This window comes from Microcebus murinus, chromosome 29, assembly GCF_040939455.1.
Source record: "Microcebus murinus isolate Inina chromosome 29, M.murinus_Inina_mat1.0, whole genome shotgun sequence".
Classification (NCBI taxonomy): domain Eukaryota; kingdom Metazoa; phylum Chordata; class Mammalia; order Primates; family Cheirogaleidae; genus Microcebus; species Microcebus murinus.
The window spans coordinates 11,575,869-11,597,893 of NC_134132.1; the positions used below are offsets into that span (position 1 = coordinate 11,575,869).

At 46.2% G+C, this 22,025-nt stretch overlaps 1 protein-coding gene across 3 annotated transcripts in view; it reads right to left on the bottom strand.

Moving 5' to 3' along the window:
• AFF1 (ALF transcription elongation factor 1) overlaps window positions 1-22,025 on the bottom strand; it is a 177,737-nt gene that overhangs the window by 43,916 nt on the left and 111,796 nt on the right. For all 3 annotated transcript variants that reach the window (XM_075998592.1, XM_075998594.1, XM_075998593.1), the window contains 4 exons: window positions 18,025-18,069; window positions 12,145-12,231; window positions 10,567-10,603; window positions 4,852-4,903 (listed from right to left, as the gene is read on the bottom strand). In XM_075998592.1, the coding sequence (XP_075854707.1) occupies window positions 4,852-4,903; window positions 10,567-10,603; window positions 12,145-12,231; window positions 18,025-18,069 (221 nt within the window). The remainder of the gene's footprint in view (window positions 1-4,851; window positions 4,904-10,566; window positions 10,604-12,144; window positions 12,232-18,024; window positions 18,070-22,025) is intronic.

Genomic DNA, 22,025 nt, shown 5'->3' on the forward strand with positions numbered 1-22,025 from the left:
TGAATAATAAGTCATAACCACGGCATTGGGTGTGCTTACTATGGAAAGAAAAGTAACAGTTTTTGGGAATGACCAACAAGCATGTGAGAATGGATAGGCAGACACAATCCCACAAACTTAAAATCAATTTGGGGCCAGGCGCGGTGGCTCACGCCTGTCATCCTAGCACTCTGGGAGGCCGAGGCGGGAGGATCGCTCCAGGTCAGGAGTTCGAAACCAGCGTGAGCAAGACCCTGTCTCTACTAAAAACAGAAAGAAATTAATTGGCGAACTAAATATATATAGAAAAAAAAAATTAGCCGGGCATGGTGACACATGCCTGTAGTCCCAGCTACTCGGGAGGAGGCTGAGGCAGGAGGATCGCTGGAGCCCAGGAGTTTGAGGTTGCTGTGAGCGAGGCTGACACCACGGCACTCTAGCCCGGGCAACAGAGCCAGACTCTGTCTCAAAAAAAAAAAAAAATTAATTTGGGAATAGAATGAGCAATCAAGTACAGGGCAAGCGACAGGCTGGGCTCCAAAGCAGATCTAGAACGTCCAACGTTTTAAATTCAATTGAATCGAGGTTTGATTCCTTTCTTGATACAGGGCAGGAATAAGGACTGCAAATCCCTTGGTAAGAGACAAGCGGAGGTTGCAAACCGGGAAGAGGGCTCCACATGAAACAAATGAGAAAGTGAGAAAGCACATCTTAAGCAGTTGGGACACAACATATAAGGGAAACTTCCGAATGGCGACAGTAGTTAGAAAGGGAATTCAAATTCACGCAGACTGTCTATGGGAGTTGATGGGCTAACAAGACAGACAGAAAAAAATTGACTGAGTGTACATGATTACTTTTAATACAAAAGCTTAATGGTTGATAGGGTAAAAATTGCTGCCAGAGGTAGAAAGATTATTTAAACTCCATAAAGATCATCTGCAGTCAAATAAGCAAATGACAAAAATCACAAGAGCATAAATGAGGATAAATGTGAAATTAAACCAGTAAGACTAAATCAACAAGTATGACAAATAAGATACTAGTACAAGAGTGATACACTTTTTTTTTTTTTTTTTTTTTTAAAGACAGAGTCTCACTCTGTTGCCCAGGCTAGAGTGAGTGCCGTGGCGTCAGCCTCGCTCACAGCAACCTCCAACTCCTGGGCTCCAGCGATCCTCCTGCCATAGCCTCCCGAGTAGCTGGGACTACAGGCATGCGCCACCATGCCCGGCTCATTTTTCCCTATATATATTAGTTGGCCAATTAATTTCTTTCTATTTATAGTAGAGACGGGGTCTCGCTCTTGCTCAGGCTGGTTTTGAACTCCTGACCTTGAGCGATCCTCCTGCCTTGGCCTCCCAGAGTGCTGGGATGACAGGCGTGAGCCACTGCGCCCGGCCGCTACAATCTATGTTTAAATGAGTCTGGGGTTGCTTACAGTGAATTAGCAGTTATGATTAAAAATGCCACTCGGATGGACCCCTGGGGGGCACTACCCTGCAAACCAGGTTTTGTATGTACAAATGAACTCCCCTGCGACGTAGTCACTTCCAAAAAAAAATTATCCCTTGAGGTTTCAGAGTCTGGGAGTGTCTTCCAAGCCCCCTTCAAGGTAGCGAGCAGTCCTCGCCTTCCTCTTGTCGACAGATGTCACCAACTCGGAGACACCTCTCCTGATCTCCCTCCCTGAGGTATCACCGCCACCCTGACAACACAACAAAACTCCTGCCCCAACCCTGGTACCGTCACGTCACCTTGTTCTGTGCGTTCTATGTCACCTGCGTTTTGTGACAAACTGGGGGAGGCAAGGGCCTTGTCTCATGGCCCACTGTTTCTCCAGGTGGCTCAAAGCGTGTGGATTCCAGAGATGACAAGAAAAAGGAGGGCGCCTTCTTGTAAACGCTCAGCACATTTGGGGGCGGGGGGGGGAGAGAGACGTCAGCCGGCTACAACAATAAATATAAATGGTTGCGCGGTTTCTGATGGGTGAGCACGTTGTGTTCTTGCGAGAGGCTGACACATAGTAGCACATTGTAAAGTGACGCCAGTAAAACTGAAACTGGCTATATGCAGGAGGACTGTGCACGATGACATAAAGGGACACAGTAACTACAGAGAAGAGGAAATCCTTTGTACTCTGCCCTGAGAACCCCACAGATCTAAGCCTGGGAGCCCTTGCTCGCACAAATGCAACCCCTCCTAACGCCAGGAGCAGACGGTAGTCACCTCCTAGCTAATCAGTTACCTGCAGAGCCCTGCAGAAGGAATTCAGGATTTGGGAAATTAGCTGGGGCACTAAGTACAGAGAACTCTATTAAAAGTTACGGACTCAGCCTCTCTTCCTTTGACACGTGCATCCCTCTACCAGCTTGCGACCCCTCATCCACGGCCAGACATCTGCAAGACTTCACAGACTCGTGACAACAAGCTTGTTGTTTGCTGCCAAGCCCCTGTCATGGGTCCTACTCCACTTTTCTAGGAATTTCTAGGTACCAGTAATGCCGGAAGACAAAGCATTAAGACCTAGATTGATTTTTTTTTTTTTTTTTGGTCTTATGTTTAGGTCTTTGATTCATTATGAGTTAATTTTTTTTTTTTTTACTTTTTTTTGTTTTTATTTCAGCATATTATCGGAGTACAAATTCTTAGGTGTCATGTATTTTATAAAATGCAACTCCTCTCAGGTTTTAAGGTATTCTTAAATCTGCATTCTTAAAATGCAGATTCTGATTCAGTAGATTGGGGATAGAATTTAAGACTCTGCATTTCCTTTTTTATTTTATTTTACTTTATTTTTTTACTTTTGGCAGAGTCTCACTCTACTGCCTGGGCTAGAGTGCCGTGGCGTCAGCCTCGCTCACAGCAACCTCCAACTCCTGGGCTCAAGCGATCCTCCTGCCTCAGCCTCCCGAGTAGCTGGGACTACAGGCATGCTCCACCATGCCTGACTAATTTTTTCTTCTATATATTTTTAGTTGGCTGATTAATTTCTTTCTATTTTTGGTAGAGACAGGGTATCACTCTTGCTCAGGCTGGTCTCAAACTCCCGACCTCTAGAGATCCTCCCTCCTCGGCCTCCCAGAGTGCTAGGATGACAGGCGTGAGCCACCGTGAGGGATGAGGCCAGGGCCTTTTATAGTCAACAGGGCTTGAGTACCAACCACGCGTGACAAAGCAGGACCCAGTGTAAAACCTTCAGAGCGACCAAGGATTCTTATGGTTCCGAGTCCTTGATCTATGGCCACTGTTCCCTACGGGCCACCAACTGGTTTAACGAGCCTCATCCTTCCTTATTAAATGCCATCTAAGCAGTGATTTCAGGGCCCCAGAATTCAGGGGCCACTCAAATTTCTAGCAAGAGAAACGTAAAAAAGAAAGAGGGAGGGATAACCAATACAGGTGACTTTTTTTTCCTAGCAAAGGACAACCCAAAACTCCTCATGTACGAGGACCAACAAAAAAATACATTCTTAACGCATGCAAAAAGCCCATCCTTCAAACTATAATAAACTTATGTTTTAAAAAAACTTATTATCTAAGGATACCCTAATCACATGGCTGAAAAGAATAAAAAAAAGAATAAAGAAAAATAATTTTAAAAAATTTTTAAAAAATGAAAATAAAAAAAAAAACTGATTATATAGGCCAGTCGTGGTGGCTCATATCTGTAATCCTAGCACTCTGGAAGGCCAAGGCAGGAGGATTGCTCGAGGTCAGGAGTTCAAAACCAGCCTGAGCAAGAGCGAGACCCCGTCTCTACTAAAAATAGAAAGAAATTAATTGGCCAACTAAAAATATATAGAAAAAATTAGCTGGGCATGGTGGCGGATGCCTGTAGTCCCAGCTACTCGGGAGGCTGAGGCGGGAGGATCGCTTGAGCCCAGGAGTTGGAGGTTGCTGTGAGCGAGGCTGACGCCACGGCACTCTAGCCCTGGCAACTATCAAAAAAATAAATAAAAATTCAAAAAAACTCTATATTGTTCTCTTCCCCTCGTTTTGCAATGGCGAAATGAAAGCAAATGGCACCAAGGGGAAGGGCCCTTGGGAAATGGTGACAATAACCCAGCCCCACGTTCGGTCACGGCAAGCAGATAAAATAACCTCTTCAGCTCAGCCATATAGCTTTTAAAAATAATCCACGGCCATCCCTGCCTTCCAAAGTTCATGGAACAAACACTGTCTAAAAATAGAAGCTGGGACTCGAGAACCCCCTGGAATCCTGAGACCAGCGACTCAGAGCCATCGTGACCGATTAGAAACTGGGGACGAGAAGGGCCCCAGTAACCACCTCTGGCTCTACTAAAGAAAGTAAAGAAATAGCAGCTCAATACTCTCGAGACATGACGGAGTGAGTTAGAATGCTGACTCAAAAACCTTCCATCTGCAGTTTAAAATGTTCCAGAAACCCAAAAATCTATCTGGACTCACTCGGCCTTAATGAAGAATAGCTGGGCACCAGGACTGGCTCCTTCTTTGTAAAATTAGGCCAAAAAAGTGGCAGAAAATCTTAAACTGTGCACATCCCCCCCCAAAACTCGTTTCCAGAAGCTAAAGCTAATTTGAGACAAATCTGAGAAGCCAACGCTTTGTAACTTTCCACAGTTAACATGTGCATGATGGCGCAAAAATCATTCTTCTCCTAAAACCCCTTAGAAAACTAACTCTCCCATAGAATGTAAACCTTTGATGGAACAGAATGCAAATATTAAGGTGGGTCATTTCATTTCTTCCCTTCACAATGCGACAGTATTTTGTGAATGTCATTACTGGAAAGCAGGGAGGGGAAAAAAAAAATCAAAGCAATGAATTCACATGGGAAGTCACAATGTCAGAGTACAAACTTTAAATGAACAAAAGCGGTTTACTTACGAGGTCCCTTGCTGAGAACTGGAGTGGGTTTTGGAGGACGTGTCATATTGTTCTGCGGGCGAAGACAAACGCTGTTATAAGATCATTTATTCTAAGGTTGTATTTTGTTTTTTTTTTGCCCCTCCCTCCACCGAGTATAAATTCTGTCAACCAGAGTGAGATAAAGACACTGCGCCTGGCATAATGCCACCGTGGTGACACGCATGTCCCTTCTAGAGAGAAGGCTTGCTCAGAATACAGAAACTCTTCACGCACCAGAAAACACTGTCAGAAGCATTGGTCGCGACAGCACTGCCTCACTGCAACTTCCCTAAGTGGCGGGACACTATTCTGTCTTTGAGGATGGCCAGGGAGACTTGGGAAAGCACAATGAGAGAGCAGCTCACGTCCCCTCCACTTTAGTCACAGCGGGGATTTGCTGTCGCTGCATGGTGCAGCCTCAGTTCCTGGGTGACAGCTCTCCCTCCCTCCTGGCCGTCCACTGTCAACCCCCAACCCCCCAAGTCACTCACTCGACAGCTGTTTACAGGCTGCCCGGCATCGGGTCCTGTCCCCAAGGAGTTTACAGTTGGGCAAGGGACACGAAACGGACCCACCACTATCTGCCATCAATCCCAGGCGCCGTGAGATTAAGGACACAAATCAGTCGCCTACATTAACTGCCCTGGGTATCCAGAGACCGGCCATCCTGTTGGTCATGACCCAAAGTGGCAAATTAGAGAAAGAACAAGGCCAGGAGCGGTGGCTCACGCCTGTCACCCTAGCTCTCTGGGAGGCCGAGGCGGGAGGATCGCTCGAGGTCAGGAGTTCGAGACCAGCCTGAGCAAGAGCGAAACCCTGACTCTTCTATACATAGGAAGAAATGAATTGGCCAATCAATATATATAGAAAAAAACTAGCCGGGCGTGGTGGCACATGCCTGTAGTCCCAGCTACTCGGGAGGCTGAGGCAGGAGGATCGCTTGAGCCCCGGAGTTTGAGGTTGCTGTGAGCTAGGCTGATGCCACGGCACTCACTCTAGCCTGGGCAACAAAGCGAGACTCTGTCTCAAGGGAAAAAAAAAAAAATGACATGTATCACAAAGGACTGGAGAGATGCTGGCAGGAGGGAGGGACGGAGGGGCGGCCTTCAGGCAGAAGGGACGGTGCGAGTAAAGGCTCAGTGGCCCCAGAGTTGGAAAGCGTCAAGCTGGGGTGGGCGGCACTGAAAGACAGATGGAAGTCAAAATTTTCTTTTTTTTGAGACAGAGTCTCACTCTGTTGCCCAGGCTAGAGTGAGTGCCGTGGTGTCAGCCTCCAACCTCCAACTCCTGGGCTCCAGCGATCCTCCTGCCTCAGCCTCCCGAGTAGCTGGGACTACAGGCACGCGCCACCATGCCCGGCTCATTTCTTCTATCTATTTTTAGTTGTCCAATTAATGTCTTTCTACTTTTAGTAGAGACGGGGTCTCGCTCTTGCTCAGGCTGGTCTTGAACTCCTGACCTTGAGAGATCCTCCTGCCTCGGCCTCCCAGAGTGCTGGGATAACTGGAAGTCAGATTTTAGAGGACCGTGAATGCCAAGACAGGAAGTCATGACGCCATCGATGGGCAAGGAGACACCACTGATGACCTAAACCGGGACATGACATGGCGATTGCTCAGAGCCATCGGGCGGCACCACTGGTGGAACCCAGAAGGCAGCAGGAAACCTTAAGTGTGGAGGCCACAACCCAGATGGGAGGCAGCTGTGTTCATCTAGACATGAAGTAATAGGGACCTAACGCAGGTCTGGAAGTGGAAAGGAAATTCGGGCACCTTCCGGGCAGGGGTGAGTGGAATTTCCCACACGTCATGTGCAGATCTTTGCATATTTGCAATTAATCACTCTATCCTGGCCGGGCGCGGTGGCTCACCCCTGTCATCCTAGCACTCTGGGAGGCCGAGGCGGGCGGATCGCTCAAGGTCAGGAGTTCGAAACCAGCCTGAGCAAGAGCGAGACCCCGTCTCTACTATAAATAGAAAGAAATCAATTGGCCAACTAAAACTATAGAGAAAAAATGAGCCAGGCATGGTGGCGCATGCCTGTAGTCCCAGCTACTCGGGAGGCCGAGACAGGAGGATAGCTTGAGCCCAGGAGTTGGAGGTTGCTGTGAGCGAGGCTGACGCCATGGCACTCACTCTAGGCTGGGTGACAAAGCAAGACTCTGTCTCCAAAAAAAAAAAAAATCACTCTATCCTCAGGGTGGCAGCAGCTCTTGCACAATATTTTCACTTTGATCTGAGCCAACAGGCTGAGAAGCGGTGTTATTTGATATTCTCAAGTCGCACCCCTTCTGCCTGGAAAGCTGGGGTCAAAACTACAAGTCAGAGGGGCTAAAGGGCACTCTCCTGGCCATTTACAGGGACTGCCCCACGCCCATCGTCACTGGCTCATAAGTGCCACAGGTGTGCCAGGTGCGCTTAGGCAGCCCCCTTTTGCAAACGTGGCCATGAGCAGCGAGGCGTCCAAGCTCAAGCGCCTACACCTGCTCTCTCCGGGGACTCCCACGCCTACCTGCCAATCCCGGGAGGCCAGCGCTGGAGACACCGGAGCTCTCTTGCTGGGCAGACTTCGAGAAGTAATGTCATGCCCCACTGTTCACTGAAAACCACACCCATCCATCCGTCCCCTGCCCCCACCCCTTTATCCAACATGCTGTTCAACTAGAGCCCTCTAGTTGGAGGTGAGGAATAAGTCACCAGGGTCACTTTTCAAACAGGAGGCCAGCTCCCTGTCCCTCAGACCGTTGGAGTTCACTGTCCCTTGCTCGTGGCTTGTGTGCACTGAGGGCCCGGGACCAGTCGGCTGCTAAGCAGGACAGGCAGCGGCGGCAAAAGCACCCGGCGGGCTGGATGCATGTGCTAGGTGGCCCGCATGTGGCCCTCGGGCCGGAGTTTGGGGACCCCTGGAATAAGGCCACAGCCTGCAAAGATGAACGAGTTTCCCAGGATGCCAAGACGAAGAGGCAGGAGCACGCTCTCCTGGGGTAAGGAGCTGGTGAGCCCCAACCTGCGGGAGACCCGCCTGGGCCTGGCACCTGCTCACGACGGTGACAGGAACCGGCCCACGCGGCTGCCCAGGCCAAGAAGGTGACCCAAGCTTACCTGTTCGTCTTGCTTAAAACGAGGGGAGCTAAAATACCTGAATGGATCAAGGGTTCTTTTAAAGCCATGAAGGAGCAGTCACACAAGCCACGGGCGGCCTAGTGGCCGGCGTGCGACCTGCAGGGGCAGACGGGGCACACGGCAACCCGACCGACAGCCAGGCCGGGTGCCACCTGCAGACTCTGCCCCTCCTCGGGTCGCCTATCCTTGCAGACTGGCTGCCAAGAGAGCGAGAAAAAGGATTCCCAGTCTCTCCTCGAAGTCACCAGTTAATTTTACCTTTTTTTTTTTTTTTGCAGTACTGTGGCAATATAGTCAGGTTCATTTCTCAGCATTTTGGGAAAGTTTAGTTATGGGTTCATTGCAAGATATTACTCAGTATCTCTAGAGCAGGGAATAGCAAGCATTTTTATAGAGCAGGGAATAGCAAGCATTTTTATAGAGCAGGGAATAGCAAGCATGTTTATAGGCAGGGAATAGCAAGCATTTTTTTATAGAGGCCATTTAGATAAACAAATAGGCATGGCTATGTCCCAATGAAACTTTATTTGCAAAAACTAGCTGCGGGGCAGATGCGATTCTCAGGCTGTGCTCTGTCCACTCCTTATTCTAAGAGGAAGGATAGGCTCATTCTTGCTTTTCTGATCTTTTCTCCTCATGTCACATCCTTGCAATTTAAACAGTGACATAATCAAGAAAAAAATATATATGTGCAGGAAACGAGTATGCAGGGCAGCTTTGAAGGAAAAATCACCTCCTTGGAATGTCTCTGAGCTCTCCCCCCCCCCACCGTGTGAACACAGCACACAAAAGGGGTCCTCAAACTTTTTTAAACAGGGGGCCAAGTCCACTGTCCCTCAGACCGTTGCAGGGCCGGACTATAGTTTAAAAAACAAAACTATGAACAAATTCCTATGCACACACTGCACGTATCTTATTTTGAAGCAAAAAAACAAACGGGCAAACACGCGCGTGTGGCCCGCGGGCCGTGGTTTGAGGACGCCTGTCGCACGCCCTGCCTGTGACCTTCCCACGCGTAGAGGACTAACTCTGCGCAGCTCTGCGACCGCCTCTCCGGCCTCCTGCTGTCGCCTGTGCCAGGGCCTTCTTCCCCTTCCATATTTCGATGAAACAAACGATTGCGAATACCCTAGTCCTTTCTGTAAGGCCTTGCACAGAGCATTTATTGATCCGAGGGGTTATTGTTGAAGGGAAAACCTGGATCCACTTAGCTTATTTCTGTTTCCCTCTGAGTTCTCAGGTTATTTATAATCCTTAAAAAGGGGCCAATAGGGCCGGGCGCGGTGGCTCACGCCTGTAATCCTAGCTCTCTGGGAGGCCGAGGCGGGCGGATTGCTCAAGGTCAGGAGTTCGAAACCAGCCTGAGCAAGAGCGAGACCCCGTCTCTACCATAAAAATAGAAAGAAATTAATTGGCCAACTAATATATATATATATATAAAAAAAAATCAGCCGGGCATGGTGGCGCATGCCTGTAATCCCAGCTACTTGGGAGGCTGAGACAGAAGGATCGCTTGAGCCCAGGAGTCTGAGGTTGCTGTGAGCGAGGCTGACGCCACGGCACTCACTCTAGTCTGGGCAACAAAGTGAGACTCTGTCTCAAAAAAAAAAAAAAAAAAAAAAAAAAAAAAAAAAAAAAAAAAAAAGGGGCCAATAAAGAATTACATGGCAGATACATGCAGAGGGGCCAGAGGAGCTAGGCGCTATCCTCCTTTTAAAATTTCTTACTTTTGTTTTCAAATGCAAGAATCACACAAAAATACCACAATTTAAATACAATTCCTAAGTTACGATACTATGAGAGCCATATGTAAGATAGTTATCATGTGTCAGTAACACCGAATTGTATTTCAGTATTTTACTAAAACATCTTCAATAACTTTTCGCAACAATCTGAAATTCAACCTAAAGAATGCCTTTTTTTTTTTTTTTTTTTGTGAGTCAGAGTCTCACTTTGTTGCCCAGGCTAGAGTGAGTGCCGTGGCGTCAGCCTCGCTCACAGCAACCTCCAACTCCTGGGCTCAAGCGATCCTCCCGCCTCAGCCTCCCGAGTAGCTGGGACTACAGGCATGCGCCACCATGCCCAGCTAATTATTTCTATATATGTTTAGTTGGCCAATTAATTTCGTTCTATTTTTAATAGAGACGGGGTCTCACTCTTGCTCAGGCTGGTCTTGAACTCCTGGGCTCAAGCGATCTTCCTGCCTCAGTCTCCCGAGTAGCTGAGACTACAGGCGTGTGCCACCATGCCCGGCTCAATTTTTTCTATTTATTTTTAGTTGGCCAATTAATTTCTTTCTATTTTTAGTAGAGACGGGGTCTCGCTCTTGCTCAGGCTGGTCTCGAACTCTTGAACTCAAAGGATCCTCCCTCCTCGGCCTCCCAGAGTGCTAGGAAAACAGGCGTGAGCCACCGCGCCTGGGCAAGAATAAACTTTATGTTTGTTCTCCTTTCCTATTCTTTCAAAATAGGAAGGCCACATTTCTGTTGGGGCATTACATATTAATGTTTTTATATTAAAATAGCAAAAATGACCCTTTGTTTTCCAATGCAATACACAGATATTTACTTACTTTGGTTTTGGGTTGCAGAAGTGATGTGCTGAGAATCCTGGAAAGAAAATGAAAAGTCTCTAGTTATTAAAACATAGAATCTATAAATCTAAGGGCAAAACGGTAGAGCTTTTAATATTGAAAGGATAGTCTTATGAAACTTTCGAATACATAGAAAAATGGAAATAGTACAGAAAATACCCACAATACCCACCACATACATCCTATAATTCACCTTTCCTGCCATGACCCTTATAGCTTTCCGTCCCTCTATATTCAATCAATCTCATTTTTTGATGCATAGGTTGCAGACATTGATTAATCTTTTTTTAAAACACATCAAAAAGCTTTCATTGCTTTTGTTCTTTCCTAGAGTTTATTTTTCCTTTGGTGTTGAGCAAAAAATATTTTTAGACCTTAATACTTTACTTTAAAACCAGTAACAATGAGTCACCTTTTAAAAAGACTATGATTAGAAAATAAATAGCTAACTTATGGAAAATGTGGGTTTCTATAGACACATGTTCTTTTGAAAACAGTTATCTTAGAAAGTAGTAGGTACAAATTCTTTTTGCTATATACATTAAGCAATGTGCGTTCATTCCAGGCTGAACACAGTACAGATCTGAAGGTGCTACTTCTACACTCTGAAAGGTTTCCAAAAGTATAATGGACCCCCCCAAAAAAGGGAAAATGACAATGTTTTAACACATGTTTGCAAATACCATAATGAAAAAACACACAAGTCAGCAGTTCATTTCCTTGCTATATTAAATCTGCATTAGTGCAGCTAATCACACTAAACTCTGAGAAAATCTAGGACGTGAGAGACGTGTAAGGCATGTGCATGTATGTATGTGTACACACCTAAATTCTGAACCGGGAAGCAGACGTTTCTCTGTACTCCCTCTGTTTTCCCATCTCTAAACTAAGGACTCTCGCCTGAGAAAATGTACTGAGAAGTCCTGAATGCTTTAATAAGCTGTAAAGCCTTATACAAATCTAAGATGTTGTTATAGAAGTTGGAGAATAAAGTGTTTGAACGCATCATGAAGCACTATAGGAGCTAAATTAATTATAATTTTAACCTAATCTCTAAAGATTTCAACTTTTTTTTTTAAATAAAAGTTGGCCAATTAATTTCTCTATTTTTAGTAGAGACAGCATCTCACTCTTGCTTATGCTACAGTGCCGTGGCGTCAGCCTCGCTCACAGCAACCTCCAACTCCTGGCCTCAAGCGATCCTCCTGCCTCAGCCTCCTCCCGAGTAGCTGGGACTACAGGCATGCGCCGCCATGCCTGGCTAATTTTTTCTATTTGTTTTTAGTTGGCCAATTAATTTATTTCTATTTATAGTAGAGATGGGGTCTCGCTCTTGCTCAGGCTGGCCTCGAACTCCTGACCTCGAGCGATCCTCCCGCCTCGGCCTCCCAGAGTGCCAGGATGGCAGGCGTGAGCCACCGCGCCCGGCCGAGATTTCAGCTTTGCAAAGTAACACTTCATCAGCCTGGCTCACGGCAATACCTGCGACTTTCCAGTAAGGTGGCGGGGGGGGGGGGGGGGGGGGGGGGGGGGCCTGCTATACTTGTCCCGAATTACCTTCGCGGGGAAAGGAAATTTGGAGGGCTCGGCTGTGCCAGGCGTGTGTACTGCTGTCAGAGGAGGTGGCCACGAATGGGTCATTTCCTGGAAAGAGATTTGGGAGGGGAGGAAGAAGGCGATTATAAATTACAGAACAGTCACTGTCACTCAACTTTTCCAATCTGACGTGGTGCGGATTGATGGCGAACGAAAAGTGTAACCTTAAAAGTTATTTCATTCACTTTTTAAAAAAAAAAAATTCCTACTTTTAATGGGGTGTATTTGAATACTGAAGACCTCTAACTTAGAAAATTGGGGTGGGGGGGGAATCGGTTTGCAGAAGAAAAACCAGAGCGTAGAAGTGAATGGATTTAACACCCTGAATACCATCAACTGAGCACAGATACTGTCTAGGCACTGCCAGGGGCTTGGAGCTGTGGGGACCACAGGGGACAGGTTGGGCGAGAAAAAGCTGTCCCTGCTCAATGCTGCTCCCACCCCCGGCTCCTTTATTGCATTTCCTGGAATTATTTCAGTTCAAAGGAGGAAGAACTTTCCGGTTTGACTTAAGCAAACAAGTAATCCAGGTCACTTGTTCCACTTGGGAGAGTTTTAATGGATTTGACCCTTAACTGATATACTCTGCTAGCACATAAGAAGTTTTGGAGGAAAAGGCCTTAAAAAAAAAAAAAAATCACTTTTTTTCCCTATTAAGTTTAATCGTCACTATTCTCTTAAGGTGAAGGCACGATTACCAAAACTTACAAAGTAATATATTTTTATCTTTTGTTTTTTCCATTTCCTATGATGATATATATTTTTTTTAATTTATTTTTTTCAGCGTATCATGGGGGTACAAATGTTAAGGTTACGTAACTTGCCATTGCCCTTCCTCTCCCCCCCATCAAAGTAATATATCTTGACATGAATTCTTTTCTGAGTATATTCCTGAATTTTATTTTGCTTTGCTAAAAAACATAAGTAAGTTTTGGGAAACAGAGTCAGATAAAAGGTATGTTGAATCACAACTGTACACATACACAAACACACTTTTTTAAAGGGCTAAAATGGCACTGGGGATTATTAAGTCCGACCTCTCAATATTTTACAGCTGAGAAAACTAAAGTCAAAATGTCTAGGCCGGGCGCGGTGGCTCACGTCTGTCATCCTAGCACTCTGGGAGGCCGAGGCGGGAGGATTGCTGGAGGTCAGGAGTTCGAAACCAGCCTGAGCAAAAGCGAGAACCCCCGTCTCCACTATAAATATAGAAAGAAATTAGCTGGACAACTAAAAATATACACATAAAAAAAAAAAAACTTAGCTGGGCATGGTGGCGCATGCCTGTAGTCCCAGCTACTCGGGAGGCTGAGGCAGGAGGATCGCTGGAGCCCAGGAGTTGGAGGCTGCTGTGAGTGAGGCTGGCACCACGGCAATCTAGCCCGGGCAAAACAGTGAGACTCTGTCTCCAAAAAAAAAAGTCTAGTTTTAAAAGAATTCAATCTACTAATGGAAAATGGCTGAGGCTGGATAAAAATTTTAAAAAAGAAAGAAAATATAAAATATAAAAGAATTCAATCCTGCAAAGTGAGCTCCCCTGTTGTTTTATTTATTGGATAATACCTTAAGGCACAGAACCATTATAATGCTACAAGAACATAGTACTTAACTGAGGCCGGGTGCGGTGGCTCACACCTGCGATCCTGGCACTCTGGGAGGCTGAGGCAGGAGGATCGCTCGAGGTCAGGAGTTCGAAACCAGCCTGAGCAAGAGCGAGACCCCCATCTCTACTAAAAATAGAAAGAAATTAATTGACCAACTAAAAATATATATAGAAAAAATGAACCGGGCATGGTGGCGCATGCCTGTAGTCCCAGCTACTCGGGAGGCTGAGGCAGGAGGATCGCTTGAGCCCAGGAGGTTGAGGTTGCTGTGAGCGAGGCTGACGCCACGGCACTCACTCTAGCCTGGGCAACAAAAGTGAGACTCTGTCTCCAAAAAAAAAAAAGAACATAGTACTTAATTGAGAAGGTCTTTGAAAGCATCGCCCTTCTGTTTGCCAACCATTTCTTCAACTTGTGGTCACCAATTACTCCCAAACAACCTGCAATGCACTCCACTGTGTGCGGCTGCCCGGCTACTGAATCGGGCAGTTGGAAAGTGCATAAACTCTTTCAGACCCTAAGTGGCTCCCTGGTAGTCCGAGGAATTTATACACTTCCCTAATAAACGCCCAGCCTCCTAGAAGAGCGAGTCAGCAAGCCACGGGAGGATTGGGGCCATTACTCAGCGGAGAAGGCTGCCCAGAAAGACACACAAGGCCACGAGTTTGCTCCCTGCCTCAACCAGGACTTTCCAATGAGCCAAGTCCCTTGGCACTAGCCTCGGTCCTGTCCTTCCAGCCTCATTCTGCTCTGGACGCACCGTCTCGTTCTAGCTTTTCCTCTGACTCACCAGTTTGTTGCTCCCAGCTCAAGCTCTGCCACCAACCCTTCCCTCTCAGTCCCCTGTTCCTTCATTCCCAATATCCACCAATGCCAACACTGGATACGATCATCCTCCCCCAAATCTGTCTCCCTCACTACGACATCCCAGAGCCCAGAAGAGTATCTGGAGGTTTGGCAGGACATGGTGGCTCAGGTCTGTAATCTTAGCACTCTGGGAGGCCGAGGCAGGAGGATTGCTCAAGGTCAAGAGTTTGAGGCCAGCCTGAGCAAGAGCGAGACCCCAGTCTCTACTAAAAATAGAAAGAAATTCATTGGCCAATTAAAAATATACATAGAAAAAAAAATTAGCCAGGCGTGGTGACGCATGCCTATAGTCCCAGCTACTCGGGAGGAGGCCGAGGCAGGAGGATCGCTTGAGGCCAGGAGTTAGAGGCTGCTGTGAGCGAGGCTGACGCCACGGCACGCTAGCATGGGCAACAAGACTGAGACTCTGTCTCAAAAAAAAAAAATAATAAAAACATAAAATAAATAAAAGTATCTGGAGGCTTCATGAATATTTGTTGAATAAATGAATGAACATAACAAACAACAGGGCCACTCTGTCGTACTTGCATCATGGAAATTCTGCATGGAGGTCATGTCTGGTGGTGCCACGTTAATTCCACCAAGAGACGGTGCCCCTGAAGGAGAAAACCTAACGTGTTTCCGTCCTCCCACCCAGGGCCCGTTGCCCCTTTCTGGGCCCTGGCACAAAACCATGTCCTGACTGCCACCTCCACACCCCGCCGGCCTGCGGGGGGGCTATGGCCTACTTCCTCCCCTTCATTCAGTCACTGCCACCTCACCCCCTGCCCCCAGAGAAGCCAAGAGCATCTTCCAGGATGGATTTTCTCTGTTAGGAAATGATTTACTCCCTTTATCCGCATCAGAACGGTCTGTGTTTGGATTCCTGGCAATCTTAATAAACTGCTGGTAGGAGATGACACGGGGGACCAGCAATTATCTGGTTCAGCTTCGGAGTGGGGGGGAGAGAGACAGAGAGCTGGCGGGGGACACTAGACACCACCCACCAGGCCAGGCCTTGCCTGTCCCAAGGAGGAAACCCGAGCCCAGGAAGAACACGCTAGAGCTAGACTGAGGTCACAGACAGAGACGGGGACAGACTCAGTTTCCACTGTGAAAACGCCTGTGGCCTCTTCAGTCTCAAACATGCTTGCGTTTGCTTTCCCGAAGTGTGATTTCCAAATGAAAACACCCACCCCCCTTGGTTTGCATTCATCGCTTATGCAATAAAAGCGTTTTTTAGGTAAAGCAAGAACTCATTAAAGTGGCATTGGGCAATATACGTAACCTTCACATTTGTGCCCCACATAATACGCTGAAATAAAAAAAATAAATAAATAAAAATAAAGTGATATTGGGTGAGAGGGGTTCATTAAATTAAAAATGCTCGCCTGTTGCTAAAATATCATCATTCCTAAGTAAAGGATGTGACGTGTCTTCACATCAAAATCTAAGAGAAGCATGTGACATATTCATGAGACAATGAATCTACAGTGTTGCATTTATTTACGTTTGAAATAACTACAGAATAAGGCCGGGTGCGGTGGCTCACGCCTGTGATCCTAGATAGAAATATGGGAGGTTGAGGCAGGAGGATTGCTCAAGGTCATGAGTTTGAAACCAGCCTGAGCAAGAGCGAGACCCTGTCTCTACTAAAAATAGAAAGAAATTAATTGGCCAACCAAAAAATAGATAGAAAAATTTTGCCGGGCGCGGTGGCTCACGCCTGTAATCCTAGCTCTCTGGGAGGCCGAGGCGGGTGGATTGCTCGAGGTCAGGAGTTCAAAACCAGCCTGAGCAAGAGCGAGACCCCGTCTCTACTATAAATAGAAAGAAACTAATTGGCCAACTAATATATATAGAAAAAATTAGCCGGGCATGGTGGCTCATGCCTGTAGTCCCAGCTACTTGGGAGGCTGAGACAGAAGGATCCCTTGAGCCCAGGAGATTGAGGTTGCTGTGAGCTAGGCTGACGCCATGGCACTCACTCTAGCCTAGGCAACAAAGCGAAACTCTGTCTCAAAAAAAAAAAAAAAAAAAAAAAAAGAAATTAATTGGCCAACCAAAAAATAGATAGAAAAATTTTGCCGGGCGTGGTGGCGAATGCCTGTAGTCCCAGCTACTTGGGAGGCTGAGGCAGGAGGATCGCTTGAGCTCAGGAGTTTGAGGTTGCTATGAGCTAGGCTGATGCCATGGCACTCACTCTAGCCTGGACAACAGAGTGAGACTCTGTCTCAAAAAAAAAAAATAAAAAAAAAACTTCAAGCCAGGCGTGGTGGCTCACGCCTGTAATCCTAGCACTTTGGGAGGCCGAGGCGGGCGGATTGCTCAAGGTCAGGAGTTCGAAACCAGCCTGAGCAAGAGCGAGACCCCGTCTCTACCAAAAATAGAAAGAAATTAATTGACCAACTAAAAATATATATACAAAAAATTAGCTGGGCATGGTGGCGCATGCCTGTAGTCCCAGCTATTCGGGAGGCTGAGGCAGGAGGATGGGTTGAGCCCAGGAGTTGGAGGTTGCTGTGAGCGAGGCTGACGCCACGGCACTCACTCTAGCCTGGGCAACAAAGTGAGACTCTGTCTCAAAAAAAAAAAAAAAAACTTGAGGTATTACTGTATCTGAGCATTACAATTAAGCTCTAGATTTCCTAGAAATTACGGCCCAAATGGGAAACATGATAATTTATCCTATTCTTCTCTGACAGAAAGCATGCTGGTTCATGAGGAGAATTTATATATTTTTTTTCCTGGAATTGAATTCTAGAAGGAATTTCTCATCCTTACACAACAAAAAGCGAATACACGGGTAACACACAGCCAAAGATATATTTGTAGAAAAACCACAAATGTTCACAGCACTGTCTCAATAAACAAAAGCGAAAAATACCCCTCTCAGATTAGGTCTAAAGATGCCCATTTAACTTCCCACTAATTTTTTTTTTAATTCCTCTACAGTTTCATGGTCTCTTAAAAAAAAAAATAGGCTGTACACAGTAGGCATCACCTACAAAACACCAAAAGGTATAAATCCAGCACTATATAAACACTGGTGCCACATAGATACAGGGGCTTTGCTGTCTGGGGAGGAGTAAGCCGTTCTCCTGGGTGTTTAGGGACAAAAAGAAAAACTGGAGATGACTCCAGTTCAAATGCCTTGCAGTTTGCAGACTTCACTTTAATTAATAAAATCTGTTCGAGAATTCGATTATGTCTTAAGGCCCTTGTTACTACGCTGGCCTGTTTTGCTTTTTGGAGGTATTGGGGGGTGGGGAACTGTGTGCAGGGGTTTTGGAATGGCAACTGTCCTTGCAAGTGAAGGTGGGTGGACACATGTCACACGCCGGCCGGCCTAAGTGTTTCTTGAGATGACAGACGGTAGCAAGGAGCTCACCTTCAGAATCTCTTCAACGCAATGGACTTCATTGGAGTAGGTCTGCTGAAAGCAGAGAGAGAGAGAGAAAAGATTAGCAGGCACCTCAGGGCCAGCCCTTTGCTGGGAACTTGACATTTCAGACGTCACGAAACCAAAGAGTGAAAACCGGACTTAATCCTGGGGACAACCAAGGGGGAAACAAACACCGGAGACAATGACATACTGGTTGTGACCCTCGGGTCAAAAGTTTGGGAGGGAAAAATCTGTACATTGAAGAATATTAGTATCTTAGTGAATCTAGAAAAAATAGATTTAGCAAATATGGAGGCAAAAGAGATTAAAACAGGTGCCACATTCAGCTACCTCACAGCTACAGCTAACCAACGGGCCATGTTAAATGAACACGAAGATGGTAACCATCTTGACACTTTAGTGGGTCCCACAGAAAGGCGGCCTCAGTTCAATCAAGGATAGCTCTTAGGCTGGGCAACACAGCAAGACCCCATCTCTGCACGAAATAGAAAAAATGAGCCGGGCATGGTGGCGCATGCCTGTAGTCTCAGCTACTCGGGAGGGAGGCTGAGGCAGGAGGATCGCTTGAGCCCAGAAGTTTGAGGTTGCAGTGAGCTATGATGACACCACTGCACTCTAGTCCAGGCAACAGAGCAAGACCCCATGTCTAAGAGGAGTAAAAAAAAAAAAGAGGGCTAGCTCTCAGGTTTTAATATTCTAACCTGCCAAAATTTCTTTTAAAGTTAAAAATCTCTCTAACTCAGGCGTGGTGGCTCACGCCTCTAATCCTAGTGTTCTGGGAGGCCGAGGCTGGAGGATCGCTTGAGCCTCAGGAGTTCCAGACCAGCCTTGAACCAGAGTGAGACCCCATCTCTACAAAAACCAGAAAAATTAGCCAGGCATGTTGGTGTGCACCTGTAGTCCCAGCTACTCCGGAGGCTGAGGCTGGAGGATCGCTTGAGCCTGGGAGTTTGAGGCTGCAGTGAGCTACGATGACACCATTGCACTCCAGCCCAGGTGACAGAGAGAGACTTTGTCTCAAAAAAACAAAAGTCTCTAACTCTACTTCAAGTCAGCATTTTAACGATATACAAATGCACACATACACAAAATTTTCCCAGAGAAAGGCTTTAAATGGGAAAAGGAGATTGACGAGTGTGTTGGAGAAAATATCTGCGATTTCTAACTCTTCCTTAGCCCCCAGCTACACAAACGACGACTGCGACACGCCTGCTGCTTCTACCACTATTGCAGAAAGCGCCCAGGAATTGTCATTTTACAGCCCACATATTTTTAAGTGCAAAGAAAATAAAAACGTGAAACCTAAAACAGTATTTTTTCTCTGTACTAGAGACGTGAAACACATCCCCGAGTTGATGATTTTCGGCAGGAGAGCAATGCACGGTGTCAGCTCAAGTTGTAAGGCACAACACGGCCAGTCCTACGCAACCAACGCTCTTCCTGCTCCTGCCATTGAGCACAATACCTGTTCCCGCAGCTGGAGGGCAAATGGAAAAAATGACCCTCTCCCCTGTTCTTGCTTCTAATTAAGGATGTAATTTAATACAGCCTAGCTCACAGCAGCAACCTCAAACTCCTGGGCTTAAGCAATCCTCCTGCCTCAGCCTCCTGAGTAGCTGGGACTACAGGCATGCGCCACCATGCCCGGCTAATTTTTTCTGTATGTTTTTTTTCCTTAGCTGTCCAGCTAATTTCTTTCTATTTTTTTTTTTTTTTTTAGTAGAGATGGGGTCTCGCTCTTGCTCAGGCTGGTCTCGAACTCCTGAGCTCAAACGATCCTCCTGCCTCGGCCTCCCAGAGTGCTAGGATTACAGGCGTGAGCCACTGCGCCCAGCCTAGGTTTTCTTAATCTACCATTTCCCTCATCCCAGTTTACTCTAAGGAAGAGGGAAAAAGAAAGAATAGGACATGCATGCTGTCTTGTAACGGAATCTAATGGACATGTCAAAATCCAAGTGCAATCTGACCTGCCTAGGTCTGTTTTTGAAACATGTAAATTTCCTGGAAATGGTCTGATTGAACTTTTTTGCAGTTTGTTATGCTTGAGGAAGGGCCAGGAAGTTAGGAGGTGTAGCCAGAGAGAATCAACAATATCCCTTACATCTGCTGGATCCAACGCCCCCTTCCTCAGACATTATTAGCATGTAAACTAGGCCTGCCTTTTGTTTCCTAAAATCATTAAAGGGCACTTAAAAACTGGACCAAATACTAGCGCTGTATTTTAGCACAAATGTCAGACGCAGAAATAAACGCTGCTTTCACCTGAGGATAAAATGTGATTCTATCCTCTATACAGTTCCAATTTTTTACATGCATCATTAGAAAAAAAACCAACAATCAGAAGCTGAAGGTGAGTCAGTAGAACAAAGCGTACGATTACACTCACCCTGGACAAATATCCCCTCCTGCTATCTGCCGCTGGAGAAGGGAAGCTAATCAAAATATTTGACAATCAAAAAAAAAAAACAACAGTGAAGCACGCTGAACTGAGGGCAAAGAAGTTCACCTGCTGTTTACGACAGAATGAGGACGGGAAGCCATGCCTTCATGGGACAGAAAGACATCCTTCTGATCTGCATCATTAGTCAAGCAGTCAACATTTAGCCACCATGTTTCATATGTCACCCAAAAAAATTTATTTTTCTGAAAAAAGTTTCATTGCATGGGACTGAACCAGGACTGAAGAGCTTTGTCTAGATCTTACTATAAATTCGGAACATTTACCTTACCCAGATGCTAATGAACAGTCACCATCTATCTAACCTGTGTAAAATTTTAAATAAAGTCTTCACTTTAAGCGTTAGTTGACTGACTGTGAATTTTCCTAACAAGTCCATTATGGGAGTGGAGGTTTTTTAAAGGAAAGTGAGAAGATTTCATTCCAACTGCATGAGGATATATCATATTTAAGGTAGCATATGTTCATAGCGGCAAAATAATTGGAAATCATCGAATGGCCAAGAATAGGAGTCTAAATACCTTCATGGTACACAAACATACAACAGCAAGTTATGCAGATTTAATAATATAAAATATAAGCCTGCAGGGAAAGATGCTCATGACAGACACTTTTTCTTTAAAAATAATTGCATACTTTAAAGAAAAACTGCAAAAAGATAAAGGATCCCACAAAAGCTTTCACTTGAAGATTTCCCAAACGTTAGCTTTTTACCACACTGGCTTTGTGTTTTTCTCTCCCGCCCAAATACACGTTGAACTGCCTGAAAGTTAGAGAGTTGATGTCCCTTCACCCCTAAATGCTTCTGTGTACACTGACACACATTTTCGGTCTCTATTTAAAAGAGAGGCAGCAAGCCGGGCGCGGTGGCTCACGCCTGTCATCCCAGCACTCTGGGAGGCTGAGGCGGGAGGATTGCTCGAGGTCAGGAGTTCGAAACCAGCCTGAGCGAGACCCTGTCTCTACCAAAAATAGAAAGAAATTAATTGACCAACTAAAAATATATATATACAAAAAATTAGCTGGGCGTGGTGGCGCATGCCTGTAGTCCCAGCTACTCGGGAGGCTGAGGCAGTAGGATCGCTTGAGCCCAGGAGTCTGAGGTTGCTGTGAGTGAGGCTGACGCCACGGCACTCACTCTAGCCTGGGCAACAAAGCGAGACTCTGTCTCAAAAGAAAAAAAAAAAAAAGAGAGAGGCAGCTATAAAACAGTCTGTACAGTATGATCCCATTTGATGCTCCAACGACCTGAGATTAATATATCTCCATCCTTCCTCTAACCCCCACGTTGGAGACACCCAAACTAGAGGGGAGGTCTGTCACCTGGGTTTGCAGGGAAAGATCTGGAAGGACAGGCTGCCTTGGTTATAACACAGTGTACCATGGCACCTCCCAGTCTCCCACTGGGAGGAAGCCTGCCAAAAGGGGGGGTGTGGTTGAACAAAACATCATGTCCTGATCCATCTAATCTTCTTTGGTAAATAAAGACCAGGTCTTGCTTTGCTGCCCAAGCTGGCCTTGAACTCGC